At 38.2% G+C, this 20393-nt stretch overlaps 1 protein-coding gene across 3 annotated transcripts in view; it reads right to left on the bottom strand.

The window, feature by feature from the left end:
- The window catches only part of LOC111562582 (protein diaphanous homolog 3-like), a 164353-nt gene that overhangs the window by 142766 nt on the left and 1194 nt on the right, over positions 1–20393 (bottom strand). For 2 of the 3 annotated variants that reach the window (XM_055013596.1, XM_055013590.1), the window contains exons 2-5: positions 13470–13502; positions 12871–13053; positions 10138–10242; positions 4879–5009 (exon numbers count right to left, since the gene is read on the bottom strand). In XM_055013596.1, the coding sequence (XP_054869571.1) occupies positions 4879–5009; positions 10138–10242; positions 12871–13053; positions 13470–13502 (452 nt within the window). The remainder of the gene's footprint in view (positions 1–4878; positions 5010–10137; positions 10243–12870; positions 13054–13469; positions 13503–20393) is intronic. The other variant, XM_055013592.1, reaches the window with a different exon arrangement.

Below are 20393 nucleotides of genomic sequence, written 5' to 3'. Positions count from 1 at the left end.
ACCAGCTACAACATAGGTGCTCACACTGACTACAGACACAGATTCCCTGACAGATTTTGTCCAGTGACAATTCCAACAAATGGCTATTTGTCACTGCTGGTAAATAGAGGGAAAGGCACCATTCCATCAATAAATTCTACTAATAGAAAAAGAAAAAGGAAAGAAAAAATAGAGTCAACTAAGTCTGGAGGACATTACAGTCTGTCTGTACTACAGCAAACTTGTGTTTTTTACAGCAGGTTCAGTACTACTAGCCACAACACGTTAATATCACTGCAGTAGTAAACAGATTTTTTGACAGTAGTTGTTGCAGAAATCAGAGCACAGAACGACACAAACCGTAAGACAGCTGACCAAAAGTTCTGAAATGCCCGAAATCGACAAAACCTACCAAGAATCAGTTTGTAGTTCATTTTGGCAATTAATGAGGCATCATGACCCCCCAAAAACCACAACCATTCTGGCAGAAATTTAAAAAGATATAACTGGCCATGTGTGACCAATTTAGGGATAAAATCCAGCCAAATTTGTCTGCCTGTTTCTTTATCCTTGTGCAGTTAAGTGGTTTGTATTTGACATGCTGTCTGTCTAGACTTTAAAATGATTAAAGCATTTTATATTCTGCTTGCTAATCTAACATGCTCTTGCAGCCCTTGGGTTTCATTAGTTCCTAACATCTGGCACCCCTCCCACACCCCAAATGAGAAAACTTCAATCACATTCGCTGACTAAAACGTCCTCAATGTTTGGAGTAGCATTGTGCGAAAATGATCAGAAAAGAGTTTCCACAATTTCTTTTGGTGCAGAGAAACTGTGGGAATGATTTGTCTGATTGTTACCTGTTCACATTGTGACTGTCATTAAATATTTAGTAACCCAGGGAGAACACAGAAGCAACGTGTGCAGTTTCATAGCACGGCATGACTTGGGTTACATTCACTTTTCACTCGGGTCACAGAACCAATCTGCACATGTGGTTTTCACAGCTGCAGCAAAGTGTGTCATCATTTGTCATGATGTTTCATTAGTGCTGAATGACGAAGATGAAATCTGGCTCTGTTGTTCTAAAACCAGAACATACCCAGGAAAAATAGGGTTGTAGTAGCAGCAGTCTCTCTGAAACTAACACTCATTATTCTGTCTGGTTCATGTGCAATTTAAATTTCTTGAAATGTTCTCCTATATCATAGATCAGTCTCCCAAGTTATGGATGAGACTCTGTATACTATGTTTATTCGATTTTTGTACATGCAATAAACTGTAATTATTCCTGACAATGATATCAGAGGCCAATGTAATCACACCTCACTATCAAGATCGCAAAAGAAGTGCAGCAATGCTGAGCTGAGGACTATCATCTCCGAAAGACACCAAGAAACAGAGTGAGGGGGAAAGCATTAAAAAAAAAAAAAACAAATTCATCATCCCATTCCCAGGGAAACAAAAACAGTCATAAATCAAAGAGAAAAATGAGGCGCCTTATCTGGCTAACTTCACAGCTAAGGTAGCTTGACTTCTACCAGAGTCTCAGGAGAATGCCTCCAAGGTTCCCAGGCAGAGCAGCGCAGCGTTGCACTCCGCTAAAGCAGTTATGAAGCAGAAATAAAAAATTAACTTAAAATGTTGTCCCGAGCATTGCAAGTTAACTGACTACAGGAGGGCTCTCTCGGGATGGAAAAAGGAGGAGGCTGAAGTCACAGTAATGTGGGACGTCTGAAATAAAGGAAAGGTCATTTTATATATGGCGCCCTGACTTACATCAGTCTAGCAGACAACAGCCACACACACTGTTTCTAAAAACTATTTTAAGTTGATAAAATGGCTCAGATATTAATGTATTTTGACACAGGTATGAAATAGTGTACACGATTACATATTTAGTTTTAGTATCAACAATAAAAAATTTAAATATGTATTTATAGTGAGCCAAATCAACAAAATAAAAGTCTTTTTGAGAAAATAATCAAAGCAGATTCTCAGGCTGCACCTAAAAAGTCACATTGTACCTTTTAATATTACACAATTAACGTGCCTTCCTCAAACTTTGAAATTAAAAATTATGATTCACATCATTCAAATTTAAATGATCAGTATTTTGGTAGCATAATGAGACAGTGATGACAGAAATAAATGCAATACTAAAAATTAAATATTAAATTATTTGATTTATTATTAAAATTCTGGAATACATAGTCTACTATTTTAACATGGATAGGAAATAAAACACTCCAATGTGTGTTATTTTTGGGCTCATTTCCAAGTGCTTATTTTATTAGGCACATCTATATAAATATATATAGTATAATCCAGTACAGTCGTGCATCCAAAAATTCAACCTTTCAGTCTGACACTGTCAAAGACATATTAATTCAACTCATTATCGAGGTAGAAGTTTGCAGTTGTGTTGTACAAGAATACATTCTCCTGATATATTTTTCTTTCAGAATTCACACACCTGTTTGTACATGGGGGGAGCAATACATTAGAAATACTTAGCAAGTCCATTTCAACACAACCTACAACCTCAACAATAAATATACAAATAAATTACTACTTCTATTTATGGAAATGACTATGTCCATCATTTTCAGCTTTGATTAACACTACAGTGTCAGTCAAAACTAAACATCATTATCTTTGTAAAGGACTAGGTACAACACATATCTGATCTTTTCTATTAGTTAGCATAACAGTTGTGGGTGTTCCCAATTAAGTGGTCATTAAATTAATAATAACAATGAGCTAAAGAGAAAGAAGAAAAGGCATTTGTGGGTATATTTTGTTTTATAACAATACTATCAGTATGATCAGTTTAAGAAACTGTGAATCGTTATGTGCAGTTTATGGGTGGTAGGTATATGGAAGACGTGGAGAGCATTCAAGATTTCCCTTACACATTGGTATAAGGAAGAGGGATGTTAAACTTTCCACCGCTGTATAGTCAAACTGAAAAAAATAAATCTGGAGCCTTAAACCTGAAGGTCAGTTTTAATATAATATCAAAAACCAATTTCCACTTGTTTGTCAGATCCATTTATCAAATCCGTTTAATACAATTACATCTTGTAGCCTTGCTGTTCCTGTGGGCTCATACTGTGGCCTCTCTTCACAGGAAGGGAGAGGGAGCCGGCGCAGCTCAGGTGGATAAGGTATAGAGGAGTCAGAGGCGAGCAGCGCGAGGTGATGCTCCAGAGCTGCAAGAAGTTCCAAATTACCTCCAAGTCTCTCTACTCTGCCAGAAAGTGCCTGATGGGGGAGCATATAAGTCTGTCAGCCCATACTTGCGGGATGCAATCATTGGATTGGGGAAATGTGTGAGGGTTGCTTCATCAGTGCCAAGAAAGTCACACTGATCAGCATCCAAAAACAGTGGCAGACAAAATGCTTTTACTGCCAAATCAATCCCACAACTCAGGACTGTAATGGCGCTGTAAGATAGCTAGGGGTTACTGCTGTCGGCCCACAGTTTCTAGCCAAGGCAGATTTATGGTCCAGTCCAAACTGTGTCACTATTCATGAGCCTGGCAATCTGTCTTATCAGTGGTGACATCATCGAAGTTCAGTGTCTACCGGCGATGTCTTCCTCAAGGATCACACGGTTAAGGTTCCCATAAAGAGAAGTGGGAAAACATACACTGTTGTTCTACGCATTAGATTATGGGACTGCTGTGACACCTGATGTAGCCAGGTATTTTGAACACAAAGATTTCTGACTAAAAATGATTTACCGTGCAGCAGAATTACACATCTTTAACAGAATCTGTGCAAAACCAATCACATTACATGTCTACAAAGGCAGTGGTTATTGAGCTTTAAGCTTATCTACAGAACAGATAAACTTATACATCCAGAGTTCTGGAAACTATCAGGATTCCCTTTACTATTATAAGACATAACTTAAGAAAGGAAAAAAAATGCTGAGAGTTCCCTCCACCTGTGGAGAGAAAGAATACCAATATTGCCTCCAATTTAAGTGGAGGTCACCATACATTGAATAGACAATTATGTAATCAGATATTCTTTTTGAATGAAGAGATTGAAAGTGAAAATGGCATTCCTCTACAGTTGGTGTTGCCTTATGGGTTGTTTGCAGCCATAATGTTGTTGGAGTAACAAGTCCATTTTCAGTCAGTTTTTAAGAGTTAATCAGCCCTAAAGGTGCTTTGTCAGCCCATTTTAACTTGCAACAGTTTCTGAGGGCTCCTGTAATGTGTTTTGCTTGGATAGCATAGCATTGTGCATGATGCATCCTGTGTAGACACAGACAGATGACCAGAGATGCTGCTGCTATATCTTTATAAATGGCACACTCTGAAAAATGCTAAATGTGTGAAAAATGCTAAATGTCAGAGAAAATGATTCTGAGAGAAATGTGGGTGAGAGAGTACTTTTACTCCCACAGTAACTGAATAAGCTGCCAGTTGCAAACCCTGCTCTATGAAGGTGACCTGGATGTAGACATTAAACGGATCAGAAATTTTTCTAAGTAATGATGTAACAATGTTCTAAAATGATGTGAAAATCTATTGATTTTGGTCAAACGACATCTCAAATTTCCATGGGTTATGATCCCCGAACCCTTGATCAACAACTAAAGTAGCTAAAAGCTGGAACACCTCTAAAGCATGACTGTACATTACACTGTGCTTGGCAGATGATCAGACCACAATCATATGAAAATTAAATGTATGTTTTAGTCATAATGGGAGAAATAAGATGTAAAAAAAGTATTAATAAAAACATGGCATATTTTGGGGATCCTATCATTTGGTATGTCATGCTGTGTATTTATTAGCAAACAAATTACAAGAGAGACAATAGAGAGGACACTTTAAAGGAGAGGAAATCCATTTCTACTGTCATAACTTTGTACTCTACCTGACAGGGTTGCTGGTGAGGGACACGCGCAATGAGTCTAGACAGGCAAACAGACGTTCGTCCATCACCCCTGACTTTAGCTCACCAAGGAATTCTTGGGGAGATATCTGATGGCTGCTTCTCAAGCTACCCTGGAAAACAGAAAGGAAAAAGAAAACTCTTTATTTTAGGCATGCAAAATATGATTAAAAGTGAGGCCAAAAAAGTCGGAATAGTTACAAAAGCAACAAGAAAAGCACTCAGAGTGCGCAGTACTCCATTAAGGTTGCTCAGTCGTTTCATCATTTCCAATTGGTAAGTCTCGATAAGACCGCAGCAATGGATTTGTTGTAGGATCGCAATCCTGTAATTGTCAGCAGGCAGCTGACACAGCATTCACTTGTCAGAGTTACAGTGACGCCGTGCTGCTATCTCACAATGACACAGAAATCCTTAACAAAGATCCAGACTATAAGCCACATCACTGTCAAAATCTAATCAGGTGTCCTTGTGTCATTTTTGACCTTTCCTGAAAATTTTATCCAAATCTGTTCTTCCATTTTTGAGTAATGTTGCATACTGAAAGGCAAACGTACGCCGATCGCCACATAACTCCACCACATTCTACACAGTAAAAATGCGTAGAATGGCCAGTACTGCCCATATGTTTTTCTATAAACCTTACAATCTTAACAATTTGTCAGGAGTATGCAGCAGTCACCAGCAGTTATTACCTGCTTGAGAACTTATTGAAAACCTAACCATGTCACAAAATGACTGACCATTGTCAGGGTGGATTTTCCTTTTAAAAGTGACAGGATATTAATAGTTGCACATCTGTTAGAAAACGGTTGGAAACAGACAGTGAAACGACTCAATCGATGCCAGTGTATTTAAGGTTCAAACTTATGCTGCATCATTAATACAAGACAAAACTAGCTACCCTTATCATGGAGTTGAATGCAAATCACAAGCCTCTTCCACTGAATAGTATATGGTGGTATATTTACTGTGTTCTCAAACACAATGCTAATCAATCAGCAGCAGCTCAAGTGTATTGCAATAGTGCAGGTACATCCATAAAACATGACAGCATCACTGTGTCAGCTATACATTAGCATTAGTATGAGCCTGCCTCAGGGTAGACAACTGAAGAAGAATCTGGCGTTTAGTATGAGGGCAGTGTTTTAAGCTTCTGATCAAAACCCATAGACTCCCAACTACTGTACCCTCATTATAGGTGTGGTGTTCCTGAATTCACAGACGATGTGAAAGCTGGACCAATGACAGTCATATATATCATGCAGAAACTATTCCACACTACACAATTAAAAAAAAAAAAAAAAAAAGAGTGACAGGCATACTTTTATTTCCAATATATTGTCCATACCTGGGTGTAAAAATAGGCCTCTATTGCAAGCAAAAATGACTTCTTTTAAGCAGTACATTTTTCCAGGCTTTTAACCATCCTTAAGCAAGGCCAATGCTGTGGATAAACCTGAATAAATGCTTATTCCTCTGTGTAAGAGGAATTTTCCAAACCTTCAAATATTTTACATGAAAACCTCAACAATACACACATACAATAGCAGGTCTCAAATGGCACATTTATAAAGGGGAACAGAACTAAATGTTTTGGTGTTTATAGAAATTTCATTCACCAGCACATAAATCACAGTAACTGTCACAGCTGTAAATGTACAACTTTCCCATTGAAATGCACCTACATGAACTTTCGCTCATAATAATGTACAAGCATAGGGGGAAAAAAACCTGGATACAGCCTTTTTGTAGCTGACAAGACAATAGCAAAACACTTCAAGCTGAAGTGTTTTGTGCTTTAGAGTGGTAGGGTGGTGACAGAAAGCTGCACTTATTCAATTTATCAATCTGGCTGCACTAATGCCAAGATGTCACATATTGTTGGATGCATTCTTGATTCATGAAATACCTCAGATATTAACCTGCATCACTATCAGTGGGAATAAATAATCTCCAATCCTCGCAGGATGTCAAAACAATGGAATTATGTCCAGTCTGCCTCTCGGTTGACACATCAACCCCACATCTATAATAAGTCCCCTCAATATTTGACACAAATAAAATTAGCTGTCAAAGTCTCACTCAAAAACCCCACAGTTATCTTTATTCATCTAGGACTGTGTGTTGTGATGATCAAAAGAACTCCTGTAGAGAGAGAAATGTATTACCAATATAGGATGAGTCAAATTGCTATGAACATGCCGACTGACAGCCAGGAAAGTTATCACTTTACTTCTCATGTGATGCTGAGTGGTTACTGAAAAGCTTGGTAAACAGCTTGAACCTCTTGGAAAAAGTTGTATTTGCTTTGTGCTCCACCCTGCAATAGACTTCACCACTGGTTGACCCCACAGTGCTCCTGACTCATCACCACAAGCTGTATCCAATCACTCCCCTCCTATCAGGTATGAATCTAGCGCTCTTACAGCATCAAAACCCTCCAGTGTTGTTTGATAGCTTAAACAGGGTCTTTTCGTGACCAGTTACATGTTGGCTTTTGATTGCAACACTTTCTTGGCATCATCAGCCAAGATCAACTCCTGCTTCATGCACCTCTTGCTCTGCACCAGGTAAGCGGAACAGCGGTCGCAATTTTAAAATGCGAATCACTACCTGGCTGCACATCAAGGATACAGAAAGTGTCTGTCTGCCTCCTCTTTTCCCTCTTCTATCCCAATGGTCAACTGCCTCTCCTATCGTGGTGAGAAATGATGATGACAAGCCTGTTTGTTTCCTAGGACCTCTCTGGCCTTCAGCAGCAAACCATGAGTGCTATATGTGGTGATAACAGGCAGAGACTTTTTGGTCTTTCTCATTAAAGAAGCATTAGTGGAAACCTGTTGGCCTGCTGCTGGTTGCCTGCAACTTTATCTACAACATTTGACATTAGAATTACTTCAGATGGCAGCTGAGGCATTATTATGGACTGATGAAGAGTCTGGACCAAAAGCTGGTGTGTACAAGAGAACAATTACAAGCACTAACTATTTTATTGTACGTAACAACAGGCTTGTGCGCTAAAATGTGTATATTTGCAACATAACACTGAAAATAAAAAACACTAAGCCTTGGTTCAGAAAACTGACTATTTTTTAATGAGCTATTAGTTTGTTACCTTCCTCAGCCTTTGTGAAATAAGACTATAGAGACTATTTCTGAAAAATCATTTTAGGTGTTATAAAGTGCAGGAATAAGTGAAGCACAATTGGTTATTCCGGGACAGTGCCTGCTACAAAATGCACTGTCAAAGGTCAGCAATTATTTTGTGTAACAAAATACATGGAAATTGTTTCTCTAGAAGGCTATCCACCAAATCCAAAAGCTAGACGCACACTTGATTGTGTAAGCAAGTGGAATACATCAGTTTACAATCTAGTATGAAAGGTTAATTGGCAAAGCAGACCTGTGGTTGAAAGGGGTGTGTCAAAAGATTGGTTCCTTGGCTTCTCTTATTTCTGTGGAGTTTTTTTGTGTTTAATTTCTTTTATTTGTGAGAATGAAATATTGATTCAAGTCAAAGAAATTAGCAAACTGAAAAAGGGAAAAGATGAACCCCTGATGACTAATAAAAACTTTAAACCGGTGCATTTGTAATTATTTCAACGAACATGTGATTTACCACTTCTTATGTAAATGCGAGTGTGATAGAAGTGATGTTTTGAAGAATTTTAATTTGCTTTTTTTTGGCCAGTGGCTACAGTATTGTACCATGCAGGTAAACAAATGCAGGCATATAAACAGGCCAGTCCCCATGGTAACTAGAGATGGACAGCCTAAGGCAATTTGGAGGGCTGTCTGGTAACAAATATAATAAATGCACCATTTTTTTGCAGGACACAGTGCCAACTTGTTGAGCAAAATAAAAAAAAAAACCTTTTCAGGGGTGTGCTGGATAATATCTATGTGCTTTATTATTCATAAAACTTATTATTTTTCCCTCTCACTGTCCATTTCCGCAACACCTTGCTTCACCCCGTGTCTGACACAGTACATTTTAGCTCCTGCCTCTAATGCCTAAGGAATAAACTATATGCTATATCATGTCAATTAAACTGAAAGTGGAAGTATTTATCTTACAATTTAACTTGTTTATGTGCAGTAGTCAAGAGTATTTGCACATATTGTGTTTTACAGTACTGTGCCCACAGTTCTCAGCATAACTTGGATCTTTCCACTACATAAGTAATTTCATCATTTTTCAAGCTAAGTATCCCAGACTGAACCCATATTAATAATGTACATATTGCAGGTTCAGTATTTAATGGAGTATCACCTGCAAACTTATGGTCCTTACCTTGACTTTCTTGAGGGTAAGATAAGTCAATGTAAGGTCTCTTTGGTCTGGCAGAGAAATAATGGTCCACAGGGTTCATTTTTTTGGACATTTAATTGTTTTCCTTCAAACACTGACAGTTTTATCACCCTCCATCCGTCTGTCTGCTTTGGGAGGGAGTAAAGAAAAAGTTTGAGACTCACTGGTGAAAACTTTGAAGGAAGACCTATCAACCATGACAATAAAACTCACATACACAAAGTCTAATCACTCAACTTTCACTCACAAATGTTAAGCCGAAATACAAAACTTTACCGAGTTGTGTTAAAATGCACTATAACTCAAAACATTCAACAACTCATGTTGTGTTGCACAACAAAGTAAAGTAAAATACTACAGCTAAAAACTACTTTGATCAAATTTTAGGACAGAGTGAGTAAACCAGAGAAAGAGAGAGAAAGAGGGAAAGAGAGTTGAAGCCCAATAGGCAGCAGGCTTATTTCCAGTATCGGTGGGTGGGCTCTGTCATTTAACAATTCAAAGCCTATCCTGCCTAATTTAATGACTAAGATATTTTGTAAACTTTTTCAATCTTGAATTTATTGACAGCTCTATTAAATATCCTCACCCTTGATACAATATGTGTGTATTTTTCCCAGCAGAGGTATAATAATAACAGTAATCTGTGAGACACAGAACAGTAGGACTGAGGGCAAATGCGAATGCTCTGGCTTGTAAACCTACAGTACATACTTTATTTTTGATGGTGAATAATCAAAGCCAATCACTCCCTAGTGTCTGTCAGGCCAAAACCAATAAGAGACATCATTTTTCATAAAAAACATGTGACCAAGCAAAAATCAAGCAAAACCAGGTCTAGAAAAGCATGGCACCTAAACATAGACATTAAATCACATCAACTATGAAAAAAGGCAATAAACATATATATACATTGAAAAACTCACAGTTTTAGAGGCAGTAAACATATACTGGATGACCATTTCTCGCTTTGTGTTGAGGTCCTTGTCCCTCAAAGGAGTCTTTTTGTCCTCATTCAGATTCATGTCCTCCTGAACAGGGAATAAAAAACAGAAGGAGGAGATTAATCTTATTTCAAAAGCAAGCTTTGCATCCTACAGAAATAACCTCAGCTTGAAACTGAAAAACAATGCAGAAGTACCTTAAAATGCAATCATCAATTACCTGAAGATCACAAGATGCTGGCTCCAAAAAAATCTCTGGCTACAGTGAAAAAGCATAAACTTCTCCCATGAAATGCTAAGTCATTTTTTTTCATTTCACTAGCAAAACTCACTTCTTCTGATCAGTGCGCAAACTGACATTTTGACAACATTTCCACAATTAAATAGATATTAGGCTTCAAAAGCAGATATGTTTGGGGCTTGGCTGGCTTGATTGAGATGCATGCATACTGCTTTGATTGAGTTGTGATAAAATGATTTATTTTGTCATCATTTTTAGGTGAAGCATGAACTGTCTGGCTGTTTAACTCATTTTAATATTACATTATTTAGGATCAAAAGTCCAAGACCACATTAAAAGTCATAGTTTAATGCAAATCTGGACATAATCAGAAAGATTGAGGATGTAAAAGGATGTAAAAACATAAGAGCCTACAACATGTAAAATAAAGCAGAAATATTTAGGACCTGCATTATTTCCACAGTCAGTAAACAAATACATGCAAACAAGTGGCAACAATTAGCTGCATCCAAAGCAAAATCATGCAGACCAAAAGTGAGCACACCATCAGAACATCAATACATTAATTTTTGCTCACTGATGGACAGAAAAGCAACTTCAGACATAAACAAAATACTTCAATCATTCAAAGGAGTGTCAAAAGAAAGCTGCCATCTCAGAGGAAGCGTAGTAGTCGCTAAATCACTTCTCAGCAGGGGAACTAAGGCCGATCGCTTGGGGTGGGCTAATACATATCACAATTTCACAGTAGATACTGAATATAAAAATCCTGTTTACTGATAAATCAAAATATGAGGGTCGATGTTAGGAGACACACAGGCGGGGAGAATGACACTGCAGTGCATCAGACCAACAGTGAAACATGGTGGTGGGAGGATTCAAGTCTGGGGGTGTGTTGCCAGCTCTATAGCTGAACACCTGCACCGAATCAATTACACCCTGACCAAGGAGAAGAACCACTTCATTCTTCAAAGACATGCTGTACCCTCTGGTTTGCATCTCTGTGGAGAAGGATTCATTCTGCTGTGGGATAATGATCCCAAAGACACCTGAAAGATTTGTGAGCACTACTCGAGGACCAAAGTAAACCAAGGAGTTCTGACTGTCATAGACCTTCCTACACAGTCACTTCAAAACTTCAAGCCCACTGAACATTTTTTGGGGCACTTGAAAAATGAGAAGCATTCTTGACATCACAAGAAGCTCTTTGGAACACTGTGAAATCATGCTGAGATCAAGCCTTTCAGAGATTCAACTTCTCACTTGAACTCCTAAGCTTACATTATCATTTGTAATGAAAATGTGTACACCACATTTAAAACTAGAAAAGCACTCAGAGAGCGCAGTACTCCGCCAAAGCTGCTCAGTTGACGTATCATTTCCGACGGATGAAATCTTTAATAAAAAATTACCTTGTGCTGAGCACAGGCACATGTTATGCATGTGCATGTTATGTATGGATACCGAATTGCGTGTAAATTACTCTTATAAAAGTCTGTTGATCAGTTCATCACTTTTGGCAAACCTTTGTTTTGCTACTGTTAAAATAACCGTTCCCTCCATGCTTTTATTTTGAAGACATATTTTTAATGTTGCGGGCTTTTATTTTGTCACCATTCCAGCAGCACAGGAAGTGATTCTCTAAGAAGCGGTTTCTTGACATGACGAAGACGCTGCCCAAAAGTCAGAAAATTCAAATAAAGATGAAAGACAACGGTTCCACGCTGTTTCTGTCTAGCAAAGGATGTGTCTAAACTTAGAAGCAGCTGCAATGAGGACAAGCTCTGATGGTGAAGACGAGTGAAGGACAGAAAGGTGAATTTGTGTTCAAAATAAGGCTGACGGCTGAACTTAACGTGTCTGGCTGGGGTTTGCTACATTGCGTGACCTAAATATGTAGCAGGCGGCAGGAATTGATGGGACTCAGAAACAGCCCACAGTTTAATCATTTGTTCCTTGTATGATTTCCAACTGATAAATCACAGTCAGTTTGTAAAAGGATCTCAATCATGTGATCGTCAGCAGGTAACTGACACAGTGTTCACATCATGGTCACAGCGACGCAGTGCTGGCTGCTATATCTCCCAATGGGAAATCTTTAACAAAGCTGTGGATCCAGATTATAAGCCGCATCACTGCCAAAATCTAGTCACTTGGTCCTTGTGTCATTTCTGACCTTCTCTGAAAATTTCATCCAAATCTGTTGCTCCGTTTTTGAGTAATGTTTCACAGACAGACAGATTCACAGACAAACGTACGCCGATCGTCAGATAAGTCCGCAGTTCCTTGACGGAGTAATAAATGCAGAATCAAAGTAAAAACTTTTCAAAATATAGTACATGCCTTTGCCATATTCAGTGTTTCTCCTCTTTTTTATCCATATCTTCACTCATCAGATGAAGGCTTTAATTGTCTAGCTGATACACTTCTAAGAAAACGTAAGATAACTTTTATATCTTAACAAAACAACATACCATCATCTTTTCAAACAAGGCCAGGATCTCCTTCTCCGAGGTGATCTTGGATGACAGTTCCTCAAAATGATGTGAGGTGGATGATGAAGAAGTGGACCAGTCATTTGAGTTGTGTTTGGATTGCGTTAAGGGTGGCCGCTCTTTTTTGCTACCCGGAATTCGAATACTGGCAAATCTGTCCAGCTGCAGAGAGAACAGAGAAAACACAATTAAAATAAGAACAAATAACACAAGAATTTTCAATGTCAAGTTTAGATAAGCGGAGGAAGTGTTAGACTACGATCGTACTTAACTCAGACAGAGAACAATTAGTCAGTTGATGAGTTAGAAAATAAAGCTAACAGTGTATGAACAAAGCTCATACTCTGCTTGACACATGCTGAGTAAAGCACTATCTTGATGTAGAGTCAACAAAGACATTAGTTAGTGAGAAAAGCATTGTGGTCTGTGATGTCAATGAATCCGTCATTTGGCAGTAAAGACCAATTTCATTGCCACTAGAAATAAGCAGATTAGTTTATTTCAAGTAAGGTGATGTTAGATGTTGCAGAGACTGATAACAGAAAGGACATCAGAAGACAACACATCAGTAATCTTACCACATCATCTGTGATGTTTCTAAAGGGTAAGTGCTATAAGTGGGGAGCAGAAAAAAAACAAATCAGACACACGTAGCAACAGCATCAAATAGTACAAAAAAAATATTTTTTTTCAGCCCTACAGCAACCTATGGGAAATTATTTTGATACTATGAAGAGATATGAGTGATTGCCAACCAAGTAACATGTTTTCGTCATTCTGTGTTGCATAATTTCCTATACAGCACATACCAAAAAAAATAATTACAGTGAAATGTTGGTATTGTCTTGTCTGTATACTATTACATTTGTTTTAAAGAGGAAAAAAAGAGACAGTTTTCATGTACACATGTATTGTTGTGTTCATATTGATGTGGAGCCAGAGACAATAAATATGTTTTGAGTCAACACCACACAAAATGTGTTACTGTTCCTGATTCCACATTGGTGCTTTGGCATCATTTATCTAAAATGAGAAGGACTGGTAAATCAGGATTGTTTAGGATTATTGTTCAGATTTTCAGAAATAGTTGAACCTGCTATGAGGCTATACTAAAGGCAAACTCAGCGCTTTGATCCACGTGAATTAATTGCCCAAACTACTTCACATTCCCTTGGAGCCTGCAAACATACAAGAGATGGGTGCCAAACTTCACATACAAAAAGGAAACACTTTTGTGGTACACAGGTAAGTCGGCTGTTAAACCCAAGTTTAAATGTATGAACACAAGTGTCTGACTCAACATTAACACTAACTATTGTCTAAAATGTTCTTCTCAACAAGCCCCATTTTCAAATTGTGAAAATATCCCCTGTGTGGTGGAAGACATTGGCATTTGGCCTGTTGTTATCAGTGTATACCAGCTCAGTGCCTGCTGGGGACGTTTTGTCTGCTGTTTTTTTTTCTACTCCAACAGACTTTATGTTTGTTTGTTTGTTTGTTTGCTTGCTTTTCTCTGTAGACATCTTGGGAGCTTGCCATCTGTACTTTGGAATTTGTGCTGTGTAATTAGGAACAATCCTAATAAGGAATGGGAAATCAATACATGAACAGAACAAATTACATTTCAATATGTTGTCAATGGAATACTAAATGAAAAAGTGACATCGAAAGGTTCAGTTTCCCTCAAGCATGAAAACAGACCATACAGAACTTCAGAGAAATATCAGTATTTAATTACTAGAAAATCGCCTAGGATAAAATGTCAACTTGTCAATAAGTTGTCCACCTGACGACTGTTCCGAGATTAACAACATACATTTTTGTTCAAAATGGGCTAGAAGAGAAAGAGACAAAGTTGACAAGAGAGAACAATAATAAAATGAGCCAGTAGGAATAATTGGCTCCACTGATCTGCTTGACAAATGGTCAAAGTTAATTTCACACAGCTGTCAAACTGTGCCTGAGTAGGCATATATTTCAAGCAAAACAGCTATATGTCTAACTAGAGCCGTATAATATGGCAAAAAAGATATTCAAGATCACTCTAATCAGTAGTGAGATCCCGTGAGATCAAACATTTTAATTTCACTGCCTCTACATCCATGTGCTATACTGCTCATGTAGGAATGTTGGCTTCAAAATAAGACTGGGTCTTATTCACAGTGCATCTCCTAGAAGCAAAGTATGAATTATACCATATCAAAACAGTAGGTGAGTAGGTGAAATCAACAGCTTTCACATTTTCAATACATTGACAGCACTGTATAGTGTCTATGAGTCAGTATCTGAGTAGACAAGGACAGGGACTTAGAGTAAGGTATCGCTGACGACATTCTTGAACTCGGCCTTCGTGCATTCATTGCACTGCAGTCTATAGTGTTCTTTCAGGTGATTGAACAAGCTAGCTGTATAACTTTGCTGCAAGGACCCAAGTCACATGTATTTTTTTTGCATATTTTGTTTAATTTCACTCATTCAAAATACTTCCAAACAATAGAGGATGATCCATTTCGAGGGATGAGCTCTCAGTGTCTTGGTTTTTGTTTTGTCTGTCTGCTCTGTGTTGTTTATCACTCCCCTACTCTACGCTACTAAACTGCAGCCACAGAGGCTGCTGCTGCAGTGGTATAGATAGAGTGGATGAAAGTTCCTCCAAATGAAAGTCAAAGTATCCTGATCACTGCTTGGTGGATGGTTAAGTAAGCACTTGATTTGATATGCAGTGGAGTTTTCTATAAGCAATATTGTAGCCCACAATGTCATCTAATTGCAAGAAGCCAAAATCATGATCAAGATTAATGGTTGATTATTTATGCAGTCCTACAACTAACTATGATATAACTTTTTTAAATAGCCCGAATGTTAAATGTTTGATGTTAATATCATTATAAAAGAAAGCAGTCAGTTTGTGAAAAACTGCAGTGAATACATACATTAAGTAACAAATTGTGGAATAATGGAAAACTCAATTCACTATAATAAAGGCTTATTATAGACTCTTCTGTTTTACAAACTTTTCTCCATTCCCTGCATGTCCTCTGTTGCACACTTGTGTTGGCAATAATTAAAATTTTCATCTGATGATCAATGGGTTGGTGACTCAGAAATGACAGGCAAACTTTCACCATGCTCTCACAAACTTTGCATTATAATTCAGCTTTTCAAAAATTTGTATTTAATTAGGCAAATTTATTCTGTACCGTTTATTTATTTATGCCTATTTCCTATCTTTCAGCCAAATCTGCCCAACTCCCACTACCTTTAACTGAACATAATGTATTCTTAAGAGTGTGTCTACTCTGGCAGTGTATTTTTATTTCATGGGTTCAACACTAAATATTTGTGAAAAATGGTATGTGAAACAGGGCTGTACAGTGGCGTAGTGGTTAGCACTTTCGCCTTGCAGCGAGAAGATCCCTGGTTCGCGTCCCGGCTTTCCCGGGATCTTTCTGCATGGAGTTTGCATGTTCTCCCTGTGCATGCGTGGGTTTTCTCCGGGTACTCCGGCTTCCTCCCACAGTCCAAAAATATGCTGAGGTTAATTGATTACTCTAAATTGCCCGTAGGTGTGAATGTGAGAGTGATTGTTTGTCTATATATGTAGCCCTGCGACAGACTGGCGACCTGTCCAGGGTGTCCCCTGCCTTCGCCCGAGTCAGCTGGGATAGGCTCCAGCACCCCCCGCGACCCTAGTGAGGAATAAGCGGTGTATAGATAATGGATGGATGGATGGTATGTGAAACAGGAATCCCAAAGCCTGCACTGTTGATAGAAAAGAAAAACTGAAAATGCAACTGGTTAATTATAAGAGGAACTTAAATATAATGATGCACAGTGCCGTCACATTACACCATTTATTACTTGACTAACAGTACATGGATTTGCCCTGATCTGCTCAGTGCAGGATGTGTGGTTCAGTGTGAGACTTTTGTTCACCCAGAATGTGTACAAACTCACACTCCCAGTTCCATCAGAAGGTTCTGGCAGAGCACCAGTTGTTTCCTATCACCAACAGAATGCTAGTAAGGTTAGCCTTGACAGCTGAGCAGAGACTGAACAATCTCATACAATGTTTTATCTCACACTCAGGGTGCAGAGTAACTTTTTATATTTATTCTACTGCTGAGTCTAACTTTTTTCATTTAAGTGTACCAGCACATAATTTAGGTGCACCCCACATTTTCCTTGCCAAATAAATATTACCATTTTGTCAGTTCCCATACACAACAGTGACACCTCAAGTAAACTAATGCAAAAAGGATTAAAAGGTGCAGATAAATGTTTTTAACATTAACTCTTTCTTTTTCATAAAGATGACCACTTTAACTTAAACGGTAACTCTTCTCTGGCTATATTACAAGCAGTGTAAGATTTTGTTATCATATCCGACTCTTCAGCCATTTTTAATTGCCGCTGCCTCGCACTGAGAAACTGTGAAGAGGGGGGCTTCTTTGTCGGAAAGCGCCATTTCTTAAAAACACTTTGCTTTTTCAAGGTTTCAATTCAGAATGCTGATGCTCCGATAGCAAAGACACTGTTCCCTCGTAAGCCATAAGCTGAGAATTTACTTTTGGTGTGGGTAGCACAGCGTGGCTGATGTGCATGCAGAGACTCATGCAGTTTTAGTTTAGTGAGTGTAACGCAGGTTGTTTTCTGAATTTACAATTTAGATGTCTCTAAATGCTTCACATGCATCAGCTGGGCACAGAGAAACCTAAAGTTACCACTCAGTTACTGAGAACACACAACTCGGATAGGCCAGGGGAAAAAAAAGTTTAAAATGACTAAAACAAAGTGCTCTAATGTAAGATTTACCAAAGTTTAAACGCAGTAATTTTATCGACCTGTGTGGACCACCCAGAGACGCATGCAGACAGAACAGCTAAATGTCAGGTGCACTAATGATGACTATGAAAATATTTAGTCACACTTGCTCCTGCACAGTCAGAACCTGCAGCTTGTCTACTCAGATGGAGTATACACTAGAAGCTGTGAAATTACATCAAAGGGGAAAAACTCACCATAAAACTGGATGTATTTAATTGCAGTAATCTTCGCTTTTCTTTCAACTGATCGTCATTTCTCTTTCACTGCTTTTTTTTTTTGCGTTTCACTGCACATTCGTTCAGTTCAAAAACAAAGTTCTGGTGTGACATACTGTTGTTTAATACAGCACTGGCATAAATAATATTCAACAGCTTATTGTTCATATCAATAAATGGGGCTTGTCAGTCATTAACTGTGGCCGGATATATCTCTTTTTTAAAAGGCATTACTGGCCAACATATCAATCGCAAATAGGAAACTTCCACAAACAACTACTAACTTCTTAAATGAGTGTGATTTGCAAAAGCCAATTTTAAAATAAAACTTAAAGACAAACCCACAAAAAGGAGCCTCCATAGGCATAGATTTTTCAAAGTTTAATCAATATATTTGGACTACTCAATAAGTATACTGCCAAGTTAAGTCTTTTTATTTTAGAACTTTTAGGACACATGCTGTGAAGGGCTGCACCTACTTAGCACAAGACAAATCATTCTCACATTGAATGGAACAACAGCTCTGCACCAGAGTTCAAAAACTAAACACTGTGGGCTTCTAAAAATGTTCATTTCCTGCAAGAGTACCCTCATAAATAAAAATGGCAGATTTTTCTTTCATGGTTGAGCGATTTCACAATTCTAACAGACACATACATGTATGATTAGTACTTCAACAAACTCCACTCCATTAAAGAAGTGCCACAAGTCTTTTCCTCCACACGAGAGTTAGTGTGGAGTCTTTCTCTCTAATTTTTATTGTCTCTCAACTGCCCAGTTAAACAATCTTCTTATCATATCAGCACTGCCTCACAGGCAGTATTACACTCACTGGCTGCAAAGCCACTCGACAAAGTAACTTCCTAATTTAAAAATTAAATTAAGGAATGTGCTTGATGAAATAAAAACGTGTCAAGTACAATTACTGATGAAATACGAATCACTATTGATGAACACAACTCCTCCCGTTGCGATTTTTAGTTACCCTATAATAAACGGAGTAAAATGGAATCTCATAGTAACATTAAGACATTGCATGTACATGTCTTCCGCTGCACATCAAGTGCCCTTTAATGGCAAATCACCTACCTACAGAAGAGTAGCCACAATGTCGAACTACCTCACAAAGTGGTGACAGCAGCAGCTGATACAAGCTGATACACTGTAGTGATGTCGGTCATTTCTAACGGGCAAAAGCAATGGTCAGTAACAGTTATAAAAGAGAGGCCTAATGGTGTAACCTGTATGTTTTCAGCATGTTGTTGGCTTAAAAAAAAGGTAGAGAGTGAGAGAGACAGATTGGAGCCGAACAATTCCCGGTGTTCTAAGGCCAGATCTAACACGGACCTAGCAAGCAGAACCCAACAATAATTGTCATCCTAAGAGATAACAAGTGCATGTGGGATGCTATGTATAGATGAGGATGGTCTTTAACAACTTACATGAATGACCTCCATCCACACTAAGGCCATCCCTGAGCTGAAATAGGTCCTATAATCTTCTCAGTTTCCACACACACCTGAGCTTTTAAGTGTGCATAATTGTTTTGTTATGTCTTTTTTCTTTCAAAGATCACACCAGTGCAGTGAGATACAACCATTTGTTTTTTTCCTCTTCGACAAGGTATTTATTGTTACTTATTGGCACTGTGCATACTCATAAATGATTTATTACTAGAATGCTATTTTGAAACTTTTACCAAGCAGTTTTGTGCATTTATGCTGAATCTGTCAAGAGACTTTCAATGATCAGAAGTTCCACAAGTTATGTGGCAGGTTGCCAAGAATCAGAATTCCAATCAGTCAACAAAACACAATCTGATGCAGTTGTAGAATGTACAATCTCTGCATTTGTGGCAAAATGACCACGAGTTACAACAGAGTGTAAAGTGATTATAAAATATCGATTCACTTTTATAACCAAAAGTTTTTTTTAATTCTTAGAAACTGCATAAACAGAGGGAACATATGTCTGTGCTTCTCCATTTCAGACTGACAGTGCAGTGATGCAGTGTAAACACATGTTAGAAATCAAACTAACTGTTTTAACACACATCCGCCAACCTGATTTTGCAAACCCATTTTCATCCGACACCGAACAATCATTGTAGCAGGTGAACAGGTGTTTCAGGTAAATTTAGGCAACAGCTCATCAGTGAAAGTGGATAATAACAGTCTGGGATGTAAATCCATTCCTGCAGACCTTTACTTGTAGACAGAAATCTCTAAACGCTGACAAGTTATTAACGTGTGGTAGCACTCTCTAAAGAACGGGGTCAGCACAGGTTAAGTATGCATTAAGTAGATCTGTCATTCATAAGTCGCCTGTCTGAAAGGGGATATGCGTGTGCTGATAACAGAACCCTTAATTGAGAGCACTAATTAAAAATCCCAGTAATCCCAGTAATAACAATAATGTTTTGTCCAAGGTTCCAACATCTCCTTGAAGAACAGAGCAGAC

Source organism: Amphiprion ocellaris, chromosome 1 (genome assembly GCF_022539595.1).
Source record: "Amphiprion ocellaris isolate individual 3 ecotype Okinawa chromosome 1, ASM2253959v1, whole genome shotgun sequence".
Lineage (NCBI taxonomy): Eukaryota > Metazoa > Chordata > Actinopteri > Pomacentridae > Amphiprion > Amphiprion ocellaris.
Note: the sequence above shows the minus strand (reverse complement) of the source record. Positions and strands in the feature narration are given on the sequence as shown.